Source organism: Equus przewalskii, chromosome 4 (genome assembly GCF_037783145.1).
Source record: "Equus przewalskii isolate Varuska chromosome 4, EquPr2, whole genome shotgun sequence".
In the NCBI taxonomy this organism is placed as follows: domain Eukaryota; kingdom Metazoa; phylum Chordata; class Mammalia; order Perissodactyla; family Equidae; genus Equus; species Equus przewalskii.
This window is the reverse complement of record NC_091834.1, coordinates 97,335,960-97,356,156: the sequence shown is the minus strand read 5'-3', so window position 1 is coordinate 97,356,156 and position 20,197 is coordinate 97,335,960. Positions and strand designations below refer to the sequence as shown.

Below are 20,197 nucleotides of genomic sequence, written 5' to 3'. Positions count from 1 at the left end.
GGTTCAAAGAGACATGTGTGGAGTTTGAGATGCTTATGTACATCTAACATTGAGTAGGTTGTTAAATATGTGAGTCTGGAGCTGAAGTAAGATATAAGCTTCAGAACCATCAGTATATTGAGGGCATTTAAGGCCATGTGACTTGGTTAGGTAAACTGGTAAGTGCAGAGAGATGAGGAAAGAGGTCCAGGGGCTGAGCTGTAGGTATTGCAGTGGTAAAATATCCAAGGAAAGTGCAAGAACTATCAAGAAGACAGAGCAGGAGTAACCAGTGAGTTAGAGGGAGAACCAGGAAACCATACTCCTTAGGTCAAGTGAAGGAGAATCAAGGAGTAGAAAGTGATTGTTTGGGTTATATGTTTCTAAAAGATAAAGTAACATGGGAGAATTGACCCATTAGATGTAGCAAAATAGCAATATGGAGTCTTTGGAAATTGAAAATGTAAAAGCTATATATACATAGAAAATGATTACAGATTGTGTATATATATGAAGGTGTTTAAAATCCTTCTCTTTGGTATCATGTCTTTGTTACTTTTCCTTTTGATTTTTTTTTCTATTTGAATGAACCATTGTGTCAACCCTAGCTGAACAAGGATAGTCACCCTTTGTCTTTTGTATTTCTTTTAAATGTTTTCCCTAATATGCCTTTTACTTTTATTAATGACATTCATCATCTAGTTTAGAGTTTGTTATTTCAAGGTGGCCTGTATCTAAGCCATTATCATCTGACTGAATTTTTTGGATTCCTATAATACAGGAATCTTTATTAAGTACTGTGGAGAACCACGTGGCTCTAGTCCCTGTCTTTTAGGATAATAGTTGACACGTATATAAAATGGATAGAGGTAGCAAGATAAAAACAAACTAGCAAGGATAGAAAATAAAGCATTTACTTTAGCAGACCAGCATATGTCTTAAGAAATTCTTTTTGTTATTTTCTTAAGTAAGATTTTAATTCCTGCTGTGAGGAAACTGTGGGGAAAAAGGAAAAATAAGGTTTGAAAACACTATACTAGCAGAATCGTTAGCAAGGCGGCTTATTGTGCGTGGCTTTGGAAAACTTGGGAGGAGCAGATAATCTATTAGTGACTCTAATGGCATTTATCACTAGCTGTATTTATAGAATTCTGCGTATTGTGTCTCTGATGAATCACAGAGAGAAGTGTAAAGCAAATAAATTACACAAAGTAATTCACTCTCAGTGAGCTAGCCTTTTATATTTGTTAAGGTGAAGAATTGGAGTTAACCTGTATGTATGCTTTGGGGCTCTTTTGTGTTTGTAAATAAGAAAAGATGAAACCTTCCACTCTGCGCTGTGTCAGGCTTAGCACAGTTTTTCTCAGTATACACGGCATTTTCTGGCACTGCCCCATACCACTACCACTTCTTCCTTCTAGAAAAGTAACCCCATAGCTTTCTTTCTATTCAAGTAACCTCTCTCATTACTTTCCTCTCCCCTTCTAGCCACTTTTGGAAAATAAGTTATTATAGCAAAGGGCAGAAGGAGAAAGTGATCTAATATTAAGAGCCAGAGGAAATATTTACTGACACAACTTTTGTTGTGGATAGTTTGCAAACCCCTGTCCTAGAGCAAAAAGAGCCACAAAATCACTCTCTCATTCTTTAAAGGTTGTAACATCCCCAGCCACATGTAAATACAAGTGACTGATGGGTAAATCAACTGTGACTAAGAAATGAGGAAGTGGCTGTCATGGTATACTGTATTCTTCCTTCCTTTCATATGATTTCTTTTACCTCTTATGTCTTCCTACTTTTTTTCTTTCTATTGCCTGAATATGGGCCTTATTTCTCTCCAATCCTCTTGTCATGATCTCACTTATTTATAACTTTTCATGTAGTTTCAATTAACATAAAGCTTTTCCTTCCCTTTCTCTTACTCGCTAGCTCTCCCAAGCCTGGCTCTTCCTGTGTTCTAATGTAGCATTCTGTTCTTGACCTGTAGTGTCAATGACTCTGTTCCATAATGACCTGGTTACTTTGTTATCCATGCTTAGACTTTAAACTTTTTGGGACTGCGATAACTATGGTGTCTGTAGGGTGGCACACATAGTATATATTTAATAAATATTTGGTAAGTTGAATTAAATATCCCATGTATGGAGCAGTCACGAGTATATGGTTTTACCTCTCACCTCTCCTCAGCTCTCTCTCTGCATTTATAAGTTTTAGCTGAACTTGGACACTGAAATACTCTGTAATCTCAAACTCCAACTGTCTAAAATCTAGTTCTTATTCTTGTTATTTTGTTTTAACCTGTGGTATTAATGTTAAATCAAAGTTATGAGACTTACATATTGGTCTCAGTCTTTTAAAATTAAAATTGTTTACTGTTTATGGAGAATGTTGAGAGATTGATTAAATGTTAGAAAGATTGGTTGAATCAGCTTATAGATGCTTTAATGACCAGTCTGTCTTACAGGGATAGATGTTTTCATATGTGGTGACTTGTTAGAACAGTTTCACATTATATCATTGTACTACTTGCCATGTGCATAGAGGGGCAGTGCTAAGCCCCATGTAAATGGCAACCCACTGTCTTTATCTCTTCTCTACAAATGTGATTTCCATCCAAAAAGTTGATGCTGGGTCTTTTAAGAAGAGAATCTTGCAGGAATGATGAAAGAGAATAAAATGACTATAAGCTATGTGCTTAAGTATAACTTATGTTGTAAATTTTGTTTTCTGGAGACACATTGTTATAAATATGACTTAGTAGAAAAACCATCTTTTCACAGACACTCTTGTTTAGGTCTGACATGTTATTCACCTCCGAGAAAACTTGTTAGGTTATGTGCAATATATAATATTTCATTTTAATGAATTGTTCATTGTATCTATGTGCATTATGTGATTCACTATGCACACAGTCTTTGGTCTCCATGAGTTTAGTGTAAATATTATATAAATTTTATGTCCATGGTTCTTATTTCTTCGTGTTTTCATCTTTCTTTGACTCTCTCTGGAGCAAAGGAAATAATACATTTTGGGCACACATGATATCAAATTTTAAAACTGCTTTTCTTCCAAAATCTTTTTACCTTAGGTTTTGCTGTTTAATTTATTTTTCCTTTTTCTATCTCATCCTTCCTTTGCTCCAACTAGACAGGTCATTAATTATACATGTAAACTAGTTCTCTGGAATGGAAAATAATCTCATTCCTAGAAACTCCTGGTCAGTTATGTAGAGCTGTCTGAGCATTGAAAATCGAGCAGAGCCACAAAGGCAGATCCAGTTGATCCCTTCGTGTGGAGAAGGTTCATTCTCATGTGTCATGAAAGTCACTGACAACACATTCCACCAGCTGTGTATAATATTAAACTGCCAGCCCTGGGGAGACAGTGAAATGACTTCTGATGTAGCATTCTAACATGTGCTTGGTATGGTAGCAGTAGTGTCTTATCAAACGTTAAAGAGAATGTTAAGTATAACATTTATGGGTTATGTTTTTCTTCTTTGCCTGCCTAATAATTTTTGATTTAATACTGTACATTTTGAATTTTCCATTATTTGTTAGTGGATTTTTTGTGTATCTTCAAGAGTGCTGAATTTTGTTCTGAGACGTGGTTGAATAACTTACGAATGCATTTGATACTTTTGATGCTTTATTTTAAAACTTTCTTATCATAGGTCCAGAGCAACTTCTATTCTGGGACTAATTTGGCCTCACTATTAGGGTGAGACTCAACTTAATGACCTGTTTATTACTGTGTCTCTGTACTCCTGATGACAGGAATATGGATTGTACTCAGCCACATTTTATCTTTAGAAATTGTTGGTCCATTGCTTTATGGTGTCTTTTCCCCCCTTGGCCTTGTCATATGTGTGTAGATGAGTATGTGCCCACACATTCAAGGGAATCTTTCTGAGGCTTTCTAGAGCTCCCTTTCTGTCTGTAGTTCCGTTCTCTAAGCTACCCTGGCCTACATTTTCTAGCCCTTCTACTTCCCTTAAGATTGATCGTGGCTTCCTCAATTTAAGAAGACCACAGCTCTCTGAGTTTTCCCTCACTGTGTTGTGGCTAGAAACTGCCTCCAGGAAGAAAGCCCAGGCAGTAATGGGTCTCATCCCATTTGTTCTCCTTTTCTCAGCAATCACTGTCCTGAGCTGCCTGTTTTCCTGTCTGAATACCACTGTTTCACATATTGTTTCTGGTTTTCTAAGTGGTTGCAGTGAGAAGTTAATTCCCATAGCATATGTAGATGGAGCAGTCTGTATATTTTTATTTCTTACTGACCCATAAAATTTACATTCCTTATATTGAGTTGGAGTGCTAGGTTACAGAACTGAATATTCATTTATTTGTTTACTACCTAGAATGAAATATACTCTCAACGAGCCTCATGTGATTTTGTAATTGTGCTTCTCTTTACCACTTCTCTATTCATTAAAACTAATCCTAAACCTAGAAGCATCAGTAGAACATGCCCAGGGATTGATAGCTTATGGTACGGAGCAACTTCGCGCTGCACTCACACTGCTGTCTGATTACCATGCAGCTCTGGTTGGACAGACAAGTAGAGGAGATTTCAAATAAGGGCCAAGACTGTCGAGGAAGTGTAATTGCATCTTGTAGCAAGAAAATTTCCCTATGTCAGATGAAGTTGTCCTTCAAGTCAGAAAGGAGGAGGAGGAGAGAGAATGTTTCAATCTGTGTGACAGCTATGCAGGTTGCTTCCTACCCCTCAGACTAGGCTTTCTACCACAGAATTAGGGTGATTTAACCTTATAGAACTGTTATGAAAATTAACTAAAATTATACAAAATTAATAAATGTAAAATGCACGAATAAAATACAGAGACTGGCATATAAGAAGTATTCAAAAATGTTTCCTAGAAGGTTTTTTCTAGGGTAAGACCCCTCAGGTCTTCCTCCTTTTTGCAACTTTTTTTGTCTGTCCCTTTATATCTAAATCAACAAATCTTTTACAAAGTTGTATGTGTTTTCCTCTACCATTTTTCCCTTCTCATTCTGTCCCTAGTCATTATTTCAATTATGCGATATGGAGATTCTGTCTGTATATCCTTTGTTGTTGTTTTTATTATTTTTGTTTTCTCTGTGTGTTCATTAGCATATAAAGAAATTCTTAAGCAATTATTTTGGAAATCAAACTTATTTTCTACCTTGTAGTATTGATTCCTGGGCTACTGAGTTTAAGATGATGAGATCAAAAATCTTAAGAGATGAAACATTGTCTTACTTGGATAATTTGACAACAGTCATTTATAACAACCTCAGTCACTGTTAAGCACTAGTTTATGTTCTTATAATCAGTCTCTGAGTTTTCATTTTATTTTTAATTTTTTTCTTCCTTTTTTGTTTGCTTTTATAAACATAATTATCAAACTAAGATATGCTTTATTGAAATTTAAAAATTCATCCCATCTCCTGAGAGGCAGAGTGAACAGCTTCATTCATTCACTTTCATTATTTTCTTCATACTTAGACAGAATTGCATGAATATATTTACAGGGTTTTTCTTTATTGTTTTAAAACACATGATTAATACCAAAACTTATGGGACGTGGCAAGAGCAGTACTAAAAGGGAAGTTTATAGTGATAAATGCCTTCATTAAAAAAGAAGAAAGAGCTCAAATAAACAACCTTAAACTACACCTTGAAGAACTAGAAAAAGAAGAACAAACTAAGCCCAAAGGTAGTGGAAGGAAGGCAATAATAAAGATTAGAGCAGAAAGAAATGAAATAGAGAATTAAAAAATAGCATAAATCAGTGAAGCTAAGAGTTGGTTCTTTGAAAAGATAAACAAAATTGACAAACCCTTATTTAGACTAAGAAAGAAAGAGCGAAGATTAAAATAAATGAAATCAGAAATGGAAGAGGAGATATTACAACTGATGTCACAGAAATAAAAAAAAGTCATAAGGGGACTATATTGAGCAATTACATGCCAACAAACTGGATAACCTAGAAGAAATGGATTAATTCCTAGAAACATACAACCTACCAAGATTGAATCAAGAAGAAGTAGAAAGCCTGAACAGACCAATTATAAGGAGATTGAATCAAAAATCAAATACTTTCCAACTAGAAAAGTCTAGACCAGATGGTATCACAGGTGAATTCTACCAGATTTTTAAAGAATATCAGTCCTTCTTAAAGTCTTCCAGAAAATAGAAGAATTGGGAACACTTCCAATTTTTTTTAATGAAGCTGGCGTCACCCTGATACCAAAGCCAGAGACATCAAAAAAAAAAAAAAAAAAAAACAACTACAGAACAATATCCCTGTTGGACATGGGTGCAAAAATCCTTAACAAAATATTAGCAAACCAAGTTCGAGAGTACCTTAAAAGGACACACGCCATGACCAAGTAGGATTTATCTCTGGTATATAAGAATGGTTTAACATACACAAATCAATGTGATACACTACATTAACAGAATGAAGGGTAAAAATCACGTTGTCATCTCAATAGATGTAGAAAAAGAATTTGCCAAAATTTAACACTCTTGTGATAAAAACTCTCAGCTTACCTCAACACAATAAAGGCCATATATGAAAAGCCTACAACTAACATCATACTCAATGGTAAAAAACTGAAAGTTTTTCCTCTAAGATCTGGACAAAGGTGAGGATTCGTACTCTCACCACTTCTATTCAACATAGTACTAGAAGTCCTAGCCAGAGCAATTAGGCAAGAAAAAGAAATAAAAAGCATCTAAATTGGAGAGAAAGAAGTAAAGTTCTATTTGTTTGCAGATGGCTTGATCTTCTATCTAGAAAATGCTAACAACTATTAGTCAGAACTAATAAATAAATTAAGCAAAGTTACAGCATACAAAATAACATACAAAAATCAGCTGTGTTTTGATAGACTAAAAATTAGTTATTTCAAAAGGAAACTAAGAAAACAAACCCATTTACAATAACATCAAAAAGAATAAAATCCCAAAGAGGTCAAAGAGTGGTGCACTGAAAATTATAAAACACTGATGAAAAATTAAAGAGGTCAAAAAAAAATGGGAAGACATCCAATGTTCATAGTTTGGAAGAAATAATATTGTTAAAATGTTCATAATATCCAAAGCAATCTACAGATTCAGTGCAGTTCTTATCAAAATTCCAATGTCATTTTTCACAGAAATAGGGGAAAAAAATCCTGAAATTTATGGAGAACTGCAAATAGCTGCAAATAGCCAAAGCAATTTTAAGCAAGAATAATAAGGCTGGAGCCATCACACTTCCTCATTTCTAAATATATTACAAAGCTACGGTAACCCAAACAGTATGGTATTGGCATTAAAAACAAACATATTCACCGATGGAACAGACCAGAGAGCCCAGAAATAAACAGACACGCATACAGTCTACTGAGCTTTGATAGGGGTGTCAAGAATACACAATGGGTAAAGGAAGGCCTCTTCAATAAATAGTGTTGGGAATACTAGACAGCCACATGCAAAAAAATGAAATTGGATCCTTATCTCACACTATACATAAAAATCAACCCAAGATGGATTTAAGGTTTAAATGTAATACCTGCAACCATGCAAGTCCTAGAAGAAAGCATAGGGGAATAACTTCTGGACGTTGTCATTGGTGATGATTTCCTGGATATGACACCAAAACTACAGACAACAAAAGCAAAATTAAACAGCTGGGATTATATCAAACTAAAAAGCTACTGCACAGCAAAGGAAACAATCAATGAAATGGAAGAACATATTTGCATACCCTATATCTGATAAAGGCTTAATAACCAAAATGTATAAAGAAGTTCTAGAACTCAATAGAAAAAAAACAAATAGCCTGATTAAAAAAAAAAATGGGCTAGGGAACTGAATAGACATTTCTCCAAAGAAGACACACAAATGGCCAACAGATATATGAAAAGATGCTCAGTGTTATTAACCTTTGGGGAAATGTAAATCAAACCACAATGAGGTATCACCTCATACCTATTAGGATGGCTATTATCAAAACAACAAAAAACAGGAGGTATTGGTGAGGTTGTAGAGAAATTGGAACCCCCCATACAGTGTTGGTGAGAATTCAAAATGTTGCTACTGCTATGGAAAACAGCATGGAGGTTCCTCAGAAAACTGGAAATAGAACTACCATATGTTCCAGCAATCCTGCTTCTGGGTAAATATCCAAAGGAATTGAAATCAGGATCTCAGAGATTATCTGCACTCCCACGTTCATTCCGTCATTATTCACAATATCCAAGATGTTGAAACAGCATAAATGTCTATGGATAGATGAATGTACCCTTAAAATGTGATATATACATACACTGGAATATTATTCAGTCTTAAAAACGAAGGAAATCTTGCTATTCTTGACAACATGGATGAGCCTGGAGGACATTATACTAAGTGAAATAAGCCAGATACAGAAGAAGAAATACTACATGATACCACTTCTATGATGAATCGAAAGTAGTCAAACTCATAGAAGCAGAGAGTGGAATGGTAGTTGCCGGGGTCTGAGGGGGAGAAGGAAGGGAGAGGTATTAGTCAAAGAGCACAAAGTTTCAGTTACACAAGATAAGTCCTAGAGATCTGCTCTATAGCATAGTACCTATAGTAAAATATTATATTGTATACTTAAAAGTTAAACTTTTAAGTATACAATATAAGAGGTTAGACGTCATGTTGAATGTTCGTATCAAAAAATGATAGGAATAAGTAAGAGACCAGGAAGAAACTTTTGGAGGTGATGGATATGTTTATGACATAGGTTGTGGTGATAGTTTGATAGATGTGTACTTATCTCTAAACTCATCAAGTTGTATATATCAATAATATACAGCTTGTATGTAGAAAAATTTTTTTAAAACTACAATCAAGATAAGTGTATACATTTTTCTAGAACTTGCTTTTTTTACTTAACATGTGGTGGACATTCTCTCTAGGACAGATGTCAACTCCTCTTACAGCTGCCTAATTTCCCTGTCAGGGTACATTGCATTTTGGTCAACTTTCTCTGTACTATTGAACATTCAGTTTTTTCCCTTATTATTATTGTACACATATCCTGTGTACTGTTTTTTGTAGGATAGTTTCCCAAAGTGGGATTGCTTGTTTATAGGCTATATTCCATTCACCATCCCACTAGTCTATAAGTGTGCCCATTTTATTCAGCCTGTGCTTGTCTTAACTTTTGACAATTTCTTGTGTGAATGACAATATCCTACTATTGCTTTAAAATTTATTTCCTTGATAGTTAGATTTACCATGTTTTCATATTCAGTCATGCACCGTATAATGACGTTTCAGTCATTAAAACAGTGGTCCCATAAGCTTAGCTCCATATCGCCCAGGGATGTAGTAGGTTACACCATCTAGGTTTGCGTAAGCACACTCTATGATATTTGCACAATGACGAAATTGCCTAATTATGCCTTTCTCAGAATGTGTCCCCGTCATTCAGTGATGCACAACTGTATTATCAGCAACTATGTACTTGCTGCTTCGGGGAATACCAGGATCAGTCAGGGAGAGATCCTGCTCCGAAGAACTTACAATCTAGTAGAAACTAAAAAACGTTTACAGAAACTGCTTAAAATGAAATGGAAGTTTTAAGGGCATGGTTGTGTCTTCTTTGGGAGCAAAGAAGGCTCTGTGGAGGGATATCCTTCTTCACTGGTATCAGGAAGTGTCTTATGAAAGGCGATAGTTGTATTCTAACACATCATGTTTAGGCATATTTTCTAAATATATCGACCTCCCTCTCAATTATTACATGTGATGGATCTTTAGCTCATTAATTAATCTCAGCCCGTTTTGAACTCTTAGTCATTAGTGAGGGGGCAAGTACAGTAAGAGTTAAATGTAAATATTGAAGGAATCAACACCATTTATGGAGAATTTGGAACACACTTTAGTACTAAGAAGTCAGTGCCCATAGGTTGAGGATACCAAGAAGAGATGTGCTGGGCTGATCTATGACAACAGTAGACAGAAATGTGATCAGTGGTGATACAAATCTATATACCCTTAGTCAGTTGCTCTGTGCAATCAGTACCCAAAGAATTCTGAAAATATTCCCCTATAAACGGTCTTTTATATCATAAAAACATCTGTGAAGTGTCATCCCCAATAAGTACCTCCTCACAATGCCCGGGTACCATGGCAACAGGTGCCTCAGAAAATGTGAAATGGGTGTTTAATTGCAGCATCCAAAAGCACATTTCAGGAAGTTTCAAAAATTAGTGTAGTATTATATGATGAAAAGTAATAATTATTTTAGTCATCTTAGCATGTACTCCAGGTGTATTTTTGGGATGAGTCTTCTTAAAAATAAGCATCTTGGTTCATTTTAAAAGCGTATATGTTATATTGGGGAAAATTATATTAAAAGTTAACCAAAGTTACTTATCTTTTATGTATATAAGTTTGTTGTCCTGTTAATATTTTATACGAAAATATAAGTGAGTTTACATGATTACTCTCCTTCATTATTCACAGTATAAGATAAAAAGAGATGTAATTCTCCTTCAAATGATATAAGGGGACAGACATCTCAGCTTCCTGTATGTATTGATTTTTATTTTTCATTTTTATTTATTGTCAAAATCAATAGGATATTTGGAAACTGCCAAATTGATTCTAGATGTTTGAAAGACTAAAATTTGTAGAGCAATGTAGCATCAGTCTTATTAGGAAGTTGCATGATTCAGACTGAGTCCTAAGTTTAAGTGGCTGCTTTACATGGTGAAGTAGATTGGATACTGGTCATCCAGACAAAATTCACTTGACTTCTTGGCTCTCAGTTCCTTATAAAGGACAATGAGGATACTGGAAGGATGGTTCCTTTTGTCCCTTCCAGCACTGTCTCAATCCTTTCGAGCTGCTATAAAAATACTATGGACTGCGTGGCTTATCAACAACAAGCACTTATTTCTCACATATCTGGGGACTGGGAAATCCCAGATCATGGTGCCAGCAGATTCACTGTATGGTGAGATCTGTTCCGTGATTCATAGATGGCTGTCTTCTCACTGTGTCCTCATATAGTGGAAGGGGCAAGAGAGCTCTCTGGGGTTTCTTTGATAAGGGTACTAATCCCATTCATGAGAGCTCCACCCTCCCAAAGGCCCCCCCTCCTAATAACATCACCTTAGGGGTTAGGATTTCAACATATGAATTAGGGAGGACATAAACATTCAGACCATAAGAAGCACTAATATTCTGTGATCCATATGAGTTTTAATCTCTGTGTGGTTGAATGTTGGTAGGTGGAGGCATTTTAAAGAAACTTGAAAAATGAGTGAACTTTTGCAACAGGAAAAAAAATAAAGAAGAAGGAATAGTCTCTTTTCAGTTCTAACCATGGTAAGGTCTAAGGTACTTACCTAAATAGGTATAAAATGAAATTGAAAGTAGTAGATATGGTGGCAGGGACATTTTGAGGAGAAAAGTTTATAAGAAAGTGTTGAAACCAGGAAAGGTGATTTAAAAACATAGGTACTTTACTTCCCAATTCTGCCTTATTCTGAAATAAACTATTGTTTTTTTGCACATGGCTGATGTTCAGTGAATATTTCTGGAATCAATTGATTAATGTAAACATTTTATTACCAAAAATGTCAATAAGTAACCATTATTGCTTAACAAAAAACTAACCTAAGCAGTTTATGTGGTGCAGATCTGTGCAGTAGAACTTCGTCTTAACTTGTAGTCCTAGGAAGACACAGAGCTCAGGGAAGAGTTGGTCCAACATAGATTAGTTAGATTAGGTTAGACCTAAGAAGTAATATTTCCAGTTGAGTTAAGAACTTGAAAACAAAATTGTACTAAAGAATAAGGTTAGTGTTGGGTTTTTCATATTCATCTTCATTAATTTTGTCCTAAATGCACACGAGGGGTTCTCAGTCGGATTTCTTATTACCCTTGTCCCCATTGCTCTAGTTTTTAGCCGTTGGCAAATGCAGTGACAGCCAAGTCAATTGTCCCGTGCTAGTAACTGCATGCTTCTTAGGTGAAAGATGAGGAAATATGATTTTTTTGTCCCTAAACTTATTAAGTGTGCTTCTCTTCTCTTGAAAGGGTCTCTGTGGAAATTCTGTGCCCCTGAATCCTAACCCCAACCCATTGGTACATGAGTAAAATCTCTCTAGGAGCCAGAGAGCCCCCTGTGTCTTGGCTTTTATGACCTAGAGATGTCGCTACGGATATTCTGGGGCTTCATCTCTTTTGACATATAATACCAGGGGAGATGAAGCTCCAGTCTCCCTTTAACTAGAACTCTAGTCCATCATGTAACAAGTTTGCCCTCTTGAAAAGACATATAGAGATTTTATTATTCTTTTGAATCAGAACAATTAACTAGATAAATGGCTGCAGATCTAATTCTCATGGCATGTGAAGAATAGAATATTTCTGGAGGAAATGAAAGCAAACTTTCCCTTCTTGATATAAAATATGTTTCAGAGGCTGAGGACACTGGGGCTTTTTGCAGGGGCACTGAGCAATCCAGGGAAGTTTGATTTCTCCAGTTAGGTGTTCTAAGTGGAAAGAAACCTACCAGGTCATGTAGATGTTTTATGTTCGAATAATAAAGGACGGCTTATGTACATAGAGTAAGATGGGCTTTATGCGTTCTGAAATGAATTCTGAGAAAACATAAATGGTAGGGAAGTGAAAGAAGATAATTGTGATATAATTAGAAACACATGTTTTTGGGAATCCTCTCCCTCTAATATTTAGTAACTGTGACCTGTGTAGTATTTCAAACCTATCTAGAAGACTCCTCTTTCTAGAAATGTGTCAATAGGATAATTAGAAATGTCTTTGAACTGACAGAGCAGAGCTCTGCAAAGAATGACTAATCCTCATGATCATTTGTTCAAATCTGTTGAAAGTTTGGAACTTGTGTGAGGGTCTGGTAATGTAGGGGTTTGTCTATATGTAGGAGGCAATATGCAAAGATTATGAGTCTTTGTGTTGTTCATAAACTGAGTTTTTTAAACCAGTGGTCTTCTTTAATCTTTATTTTTTAAAGCAAGATAAATATTGACTGATAGCGTGATTAAGTTGATGAATTAGTTGGGTATGCGGACTTCCCCTCAGTCACGCTATATTGAAACCAAGAGTATAAGATATGATATCCCATTTGCTCTAAAAATAGACTCTGTTCTATTTCTTTTTCCTTTTGAGTACATTGGTGTTCTCTCTGGTCCCTATAATCATAGTTTTAAAGATTAAAAAGTAAGTTATCTTAATTAGTTGACTTACTTGGTACTTTTTCTTTCAGCTTTTTGCCTGAATTCATCAGTGGGGATTTTGATTCTATTAGGCCTGAAGTTAGAGAATACTACACCATTAAGGTAAACTATGAACACGTTTATATTTAAGATCTTTCTCATATGTTTGCTTTTCCTGTGTTCTTTCTGGTTTTCTTGGTGTATGTGTAAATGATTGAGAAACTCATTGTTTGGTTACTTAAAAATATGTTGATAGCAATTGTAATACACATTCAAATGGAAATTTAGAAAATGACAAGTGGAAACGCAATCTTAGAAATTCTGTCACCATCAGGTAAGCATTAATGTTTAGTCCTTTAAGCATACATATTTTAAATAAGTTTATAGTTTATGTAGGTTCATTTAATAATATACTATTGTTGCCTACATCCTCATTAGCTATTACATATATTTCACAAATCATTTTTAATTTCAATTAATGAATGTGCTGTACTTTACTTAGCCAGTTCCTAATTGATTTACATCTAAGTTGTGTCCAGTTTTTTGCATTGTAAAGTACTAAATACATCTCTGTAGGTGATTTTTGTAAAAATGCGTAATTGTATGTTCCTTGAAATGTAGAATTACAGTTTATTTCTTTAATGTTTAGTTTCTTGGGAACTATTATTACTCTGTTCTGAATAAAGCTATTTGTCACAGCTTGAAATTAATAATAATATACAACTTATTAACGTGTTCATTTTGTTACTACTGGTGCAAATCTTGCAGAGATCCTTGCCACTGAAGAAGAACATGGAAATAATCTAGTTGAGAATGATAGAAGACACACAGGACTGTATTATAGTAATCACTAATTCAAACGTTCACTGGCTTTAGAGGACAGTGCAGAGGTTTTGTTTTTTTATTTGTTTGTTTTTGGTGAGGAAGATTGGCCCTGAGCTAACATCTGTTGCCATTCTTCGTCTTTGTGCTTGAGGAAGATTGTCCCGGAGCTAACATCTGTGCTAAACTTCCTCTATTGTGTATGTGGGATGCTGCCACAGCATGGCTTGAGGAGCGGTGTGTAGGTCTGAGTCCGGGATTCAAACCCACAAACCTAGGGCCGCCAAAGTGGAGCTCATGAACTTAACTACTGCATCACTGGGCCAGCCCCAACAATGCAAGATTTTTTTTAAAAAAATTATAGCCTCAGTAATTCTTCTAGATACAGCACCATCATCTGTGTTATTCTGGACTGGCCTTAGCAAATTATACCTATTTTTAAAACAAATAGCAGTCATTGAAATAATAAAACTTTAAATTCTTTATAAGACTTATGGATGGATGAGATAAGTTCAAAAAGAAGAAAGGAAATCTTTCATAGGAAGGAAGGAAAGAAGGAAGGAAGACAGGAAGGAGGGAGGGAAGAATGGAAGAAGGAAGGAAGGAATGAAAGGAAAAGAAAAGAAAGTGAGAAAAGAAGAGAAGGGAAACATGATTTTAGATGGGAAAACAAAGGTACCAAGGTTATACACTATAGGTTGTTATGATCTGAAAATTCTGGGGCCAGCGGTGAATGCAGATCTGTGCACGTTCCATCTGCCCACCAGCTGATCAGACTTTCCATCACCAAATGAAGACTGTTCCCAAGTCAGTGTTTGCTATTCATGCTCAATTACGTTAACATTGGCTTGTTTCTATTCATTCGCCACAGCCTCACTTGTCATTAACTCCATCCCTCAACCTCCTTGGGATGGAAAGCCCTCAGCCTTGCTTATAATGCAGAGTTTTACAAATTCATAGATATTAATCATATTTTCGGGAGCAGAAGAAACAGCAGGAGAGGCAGGGACAAGCAGACTCACCAACAAGTCGAAGATCTGGCCAGATGTGACTTTTCTCCTCCTCTCTTAAATGCTGCTGGCTTGCCAAAACTGGAAGTAGCAATCTGACAGTTTCTGTCTAGGATGAGGAAATAACAGGAAATAAGAGGAAGCCAGCTTTTTTGTTTCTGAATGGCTCAAGAATAAAGGAAAATTTTGAGTGAATACCTTTTGATGAATTTCTCTTCTATTTCATGCTTCACTTTTTTTTTAACATCAAAAGTTAATTTATATTTGTTAAGGTTTGGTTTTAAAGTAAGAGTAGCTGAATCTTATAGTTCCTACATTGCGTAGTCCTAAATTGATATAGTGCAATCCGGTTTTTTCATATATCAGTGAGAACTCACTGCTTTTGAACTTTGCAGATCTGTTCCTAGAGGGCACCGATGATGTCTTTTATATAGATAATATGCCCTGTATAGCATGGGATGAATGTTTAGCTGCAGTTTTAATAGTGATGGTAATGACAACAAGTTAATGCAGCATTGCAGCTAATTCATAGAGGCCATTATCTCCAACTTCAGCAGTTTTTGAGTTGCTCTATTACAAATGAAAGGAGATTATCTCCACTTTCAAGTACAATTTTTTCCCACCTGCTCTGGATTTTCAGTGAAGCTGAAATTGGGGCTCCAGTGAAGAAAATAAATAAGGAAGCAATTTAAAATTCTAAAGGTTTGTTAAAATCATAAAGTGGATTTTGTAGTCAACGTGTATTCATACAACTTTTTTTTACCCGATAGATATGTCTTTGACTCATAGGAAAAATCCACGTTTATGTGACTATACAAAACTTTAAATTAGTTTGCCTGCTTAATTTCTGAGAACACTAAAATATAAAGTATTTGATCTGCCATCTTTTAAACAGAATATTTTATACCCCAGTTCTTGCCATCTGTATTAGTTATTTATTGTTGTGTAAGAAATTGTCCTAAAATTTAACAGCTGAATACTGCAAACAGTTCTTATCTCACACAGTTTCTCCTGGTGAGGAAAAGAGAGTCAATTTACTGGGCGGTTCTGGCTCAAAGTTTCTTGTGAGGTTATAATGTAGCCTGGTTTTTCAGTCATCTCAGGCCTCCACTGGGGCTACAGAATTCTCTTCCAAGATTATTCGTGGGTTGTTGGTTGGTCTCACTGGCTATTATTTCTCACTGGCTGTTGGTTGGAGGCATCAGTTCCTTGCCATTGGTTTGCTCACAGGATGGCAGCTTGCTTTCCAGAGAGGTAGGGAGTGAAAGGAGAACATGCATGCAAGAGAGCCAGCCCAAGACAGAAGCAGCTGTCTTTTATGATCTAAGTGCAGCAGTGATATACCATCTTACCATCTCTTCTGCCAGATGCTATTAGTCACGCAGACCAACCCCATACACTATGGCATCAGATTACACAAGGGTGGCAATACCAGGAGGCAGGAATCATTGTTACCCATTTTGGGAGCTAACTACCACACCATTTGACTGACTTCATACTCACAAAGCCTGAGTGTTAGGCAGCGAGAAAGATGTTTTAATGATGTCATAATGCATTCTTGGTCTTTGATTAGTAATATGTAAGAAGAAAGAAGAATAGCGATTAGCAATTTCTTTTTGATTAGGTCTTTATATGCATAACCTGCTTCAAGGTAAGTTGCATAACAACAACCCAATCACTAGTCTTTATGTCTGTAGCCCTGAGTTATTTTTTCCTTAGGGTTTTGGACAAGTAGGGGGCAAGCTCTGGTCTACCACTTAATTCCATATGGTCCATAGGGTAAGAACCAAGATATACAATTTATACCTTTTGTTAATTAACATTCAGCAGTTTGAAAACTGCATATTTTAGGGATGCAGTGATCACCCACTGATTCAATACCAAAGTTCTATTTTGAAATTTCAAGTGAAGTACAGTGTGGCTTGTAACCATCAATGTATTTTTTCCATGCCAGTAACTGTGTTAACCTATTTCAACATTAAACATATAGATACAGTAAACATTGATTATACACACTCATAGTCTAACTACTTGTAATCCACTTTCCTGATGCCTCTGGTGTCCCAATTTTAATTTACTCTATAAAGCCTTACTTTTCAGATAGCTGTGAAGTCTTTGTGTTTCCCCTTCACCCGTTTGTCTTAGTTCTTCCCTGCCTGGTTCACTGATATTCACTCAGAATGAGGAATGTCTATTATAGATTTTCCCTTTGATATTTTATTTTATTTTATTTTTTCACTTTCTGAGTCAGTCAATGCTTCCTTGATTCAAGGCTAAAATCACCTATTCCACTCTTGTGAATTATTCCATCGATCATGCCCACATATGTTTCAGTTTCCTGAGAACTCTTGAAGAAACTGTAATATCTCATGTAACTCCTAGTATTCTTTCATTGTTGTATAGCCTCTGGGGTCTTCACTGGATATAGGAAAGGGGATTTTAAAGTATGCTTCCTTAATATTAAGGAGGTTAAGGAGCTAGTTGCAGTATTTAACTAATGCCTTAAAAAACCATAGGATAACAAAGTTTTGCCACAAATGTAGGTCTGTATGATAGAATATAAAAATATATTATAAGTATAATGATAAAAGCAAAATAAATTAAAATATAATAAAAAATTAAACAATACTATTTAGCATAATTTCCTGATGAGGAAACTGAGCTCATAAAGCCTAATGACTTGAAGAAAATGGTAGAGCTAGTCAGAGACAGCTCTTGGATCAATATCCATGTTTTCTATAGAAAAGAATTTTGTTAAAACTGGGACTCAGTTGCTACTACTGCTTGTCAACAGATTATATCTTTGGCTTCTTGGTTAAGACAGTTGTCCCTTGTGCAGAGTTTTTAGCATCCTTGGGAATGAATACCAGATCACCATCAATGTGATAATAGTCATTGTGATAACCAAACACTCCATCTTCACATTTCCATCATGTCATTCCCTTTTACCCCCAGTTCTGGGGTGGCAAGAGTAGGGGTGCAATAAATAGGCCAGACTGAGAATGACCAAACGAACTGATAAATTATTAAATTACCTAAAAGCTGTTTATAGGATCTAGGATTGAGCCATGATAGAACATTGACCAACCAAGGTGATTTGGTAAAAGAAAATTAGCAAGGGCATAGGTAGATAGCCTGTAAGTATAGAAATGTCTTCCTTTGGGCTTCAAGTGAGTATTCTGGCATTCCAGAAAGTGTTGCCATCAGCACTCAGCCATATTCTAGACAACATGGTGAAAATAACCCTAGTCAGGAATAGGACTCTTGGTCTAAGTTCTGATTTTATCCTCTCTGTTAATCCTTCCAAGTTTTGAAAGAACACAGTATGGTATCATAATAGCAGTCAAGGTCAAGAATACTGAAACATGGTGTGGCTCAATGACCTTAGTAGAACTGAAGTTACAAAGACAAGACTTGCTTGAAGAGATGCTATGAGCCTCCATAAGAATGGTGAATGAGACTCGCAGAAAGGTTGAGTTGATACTAAACCACCAATTTTCTATGACAAGCAAAGCAAGATTATTCCAATAGGCCACCAGGTAATTCTAGTAATGTAAACTGGAAGAGTGGAGATGGAGATCCAGGCAGATTATATCTCCATGTCTTTCATTGTATTTTTATCAGAATTGGGAAAGACAAGATTTTTTTAGGCAAACACATGAATTATTGAAGAATATCTTTTATTAAATCAATGTTTCCTGATGATTTTCCCATTGTCACCATACTGCCATGGCCATAGCCAAATTTTTGAAGACTACTCTCAATAGTCAAGGGGAGTGTGTCTAAACTTTTAAAACCTGTGCTCTTTTGATAAATATAAGATGCTGTAAATGTTACATACAATAACCGAAAATTACCCATCATTTTACATCTCATCATAATGGCTATTACCTTTATAAATGTGTTTCAGTTACATTTTAGGAGACTGAGAGTTTGGGTTTGAATGTAATTTGTCCCAGTCATAATAATGGGAAATTGGCTTCTGGTTGATGTTTGAATAGAATGTTGGATTTTTCTTAGATGGACTGCTGATGTTAAGCAGGAAATGCTTATATTTTAATTCCACTTTAAAGATGAGAACACTGATTCTCAAATAGTAAGAGTGAGAAGTATAGGTAAATACAGTCATGCACTGCATAATGATGTTTCGGTCAATGATGGACTGCATATATGATGGAGGTCCCATAAGATTAGTACCATTTAGCCCAGGTGTGTCGTAGGCTATACCATGTGGGTTTGTGTAAGTATGCTATGGGATGTTCACATAATGGTGAAATCACCTAACATATCCCCATTGTTAAGCGACACGTGACTCAGGCAAAGATGTCAAATGACTAATACTTAGTCTTGGCTGTTAGTAGTGTGCATTTTAGTTTTTAGATTTTTATAAATAATAAAGTGATTATGTTTTCTTGAACTATGTAAATTATTTTTTGAGTTGTTAGTTTACGTGTATGGAAACCTTACCAAAGCATGTGAAATTAAATCATGGTATATAGCTGTGGCTTTCTCATACACTTTTAATAATGATCAAATAATGTTATACATGTGGAAGTACTCTCAAAGTGCTAAATAACTATTTTAATATAAAGTGGTAGTACTTTATTTTACTTTTTAAAATTACTTATTTAAGGGCTTTTTAATAACTGTTCTCAGTAAGATTGGTTTTAAAAAGATTTCTAATCAGTTCATTTCCATAAGTGTACAATTCATGAACCTAGATTTCATTCACAATCAAAATCACTTAAAATATCCTTTTGAGTTTACTAATGCTTTGAGTTCAATTCTATTTAAATTTCACATAATCTCCACAGATGTTTTTAATCTCCAGTTAAAAACATCTGCGTTGATCTGCCTAATCTCATGAATCTTATTTTCTACTTTTAGCTGTGTCTCTTTCCCAGTTTTACCCAGCCACATGCCAGCAACTTGTAGATATGGTAAAATCAACTAATTTAGAGAAAATGGCAAACTGGACTGTTAGAAATGGTAAAACATTAGCAAGTTTCACTATTATGCCAAACAGAAGAAACTACATAAATATAGAAAGCTCAACTCTATTTATTGGTATGTTTCTTTAAAAAGTAAGAAAACAAAACCCCCCTGAGTATAGTAAATTCTTAGGCTTAAGCATTAAGACTAATTAACATATGCTGAGATATAAAGGCT

At 35.4% G+C, this 20,197-nt stretch overlaps 1 protein-coding gene across 4 annotated transcripts in view; it reads left to right on the top strand.

The window, feature by feature from the left end:
* TPK1 (thiamin pyrophosphokinase 1) overlaps window positions 1-20,197 on the top strand; it is a 316,777-nt gene that overhangs the window by 136,187 nt on the left and 160,393 nt on the right. For all 4 annotated transcript variants that reach the window (XM_070616678.1, XM_070616679.1, XM_008522611.2 and 1 more), the window contains one exon: window positions 13,247-13,319. In XM_070616678.1, the coding sequence (XP_070472779.1) occupies window positions 13,247-13,319 (73 nt within the window). The remainder of the gene's footprint in view (window positions 1-13,246; window positions 13,320-20,197) is intronic.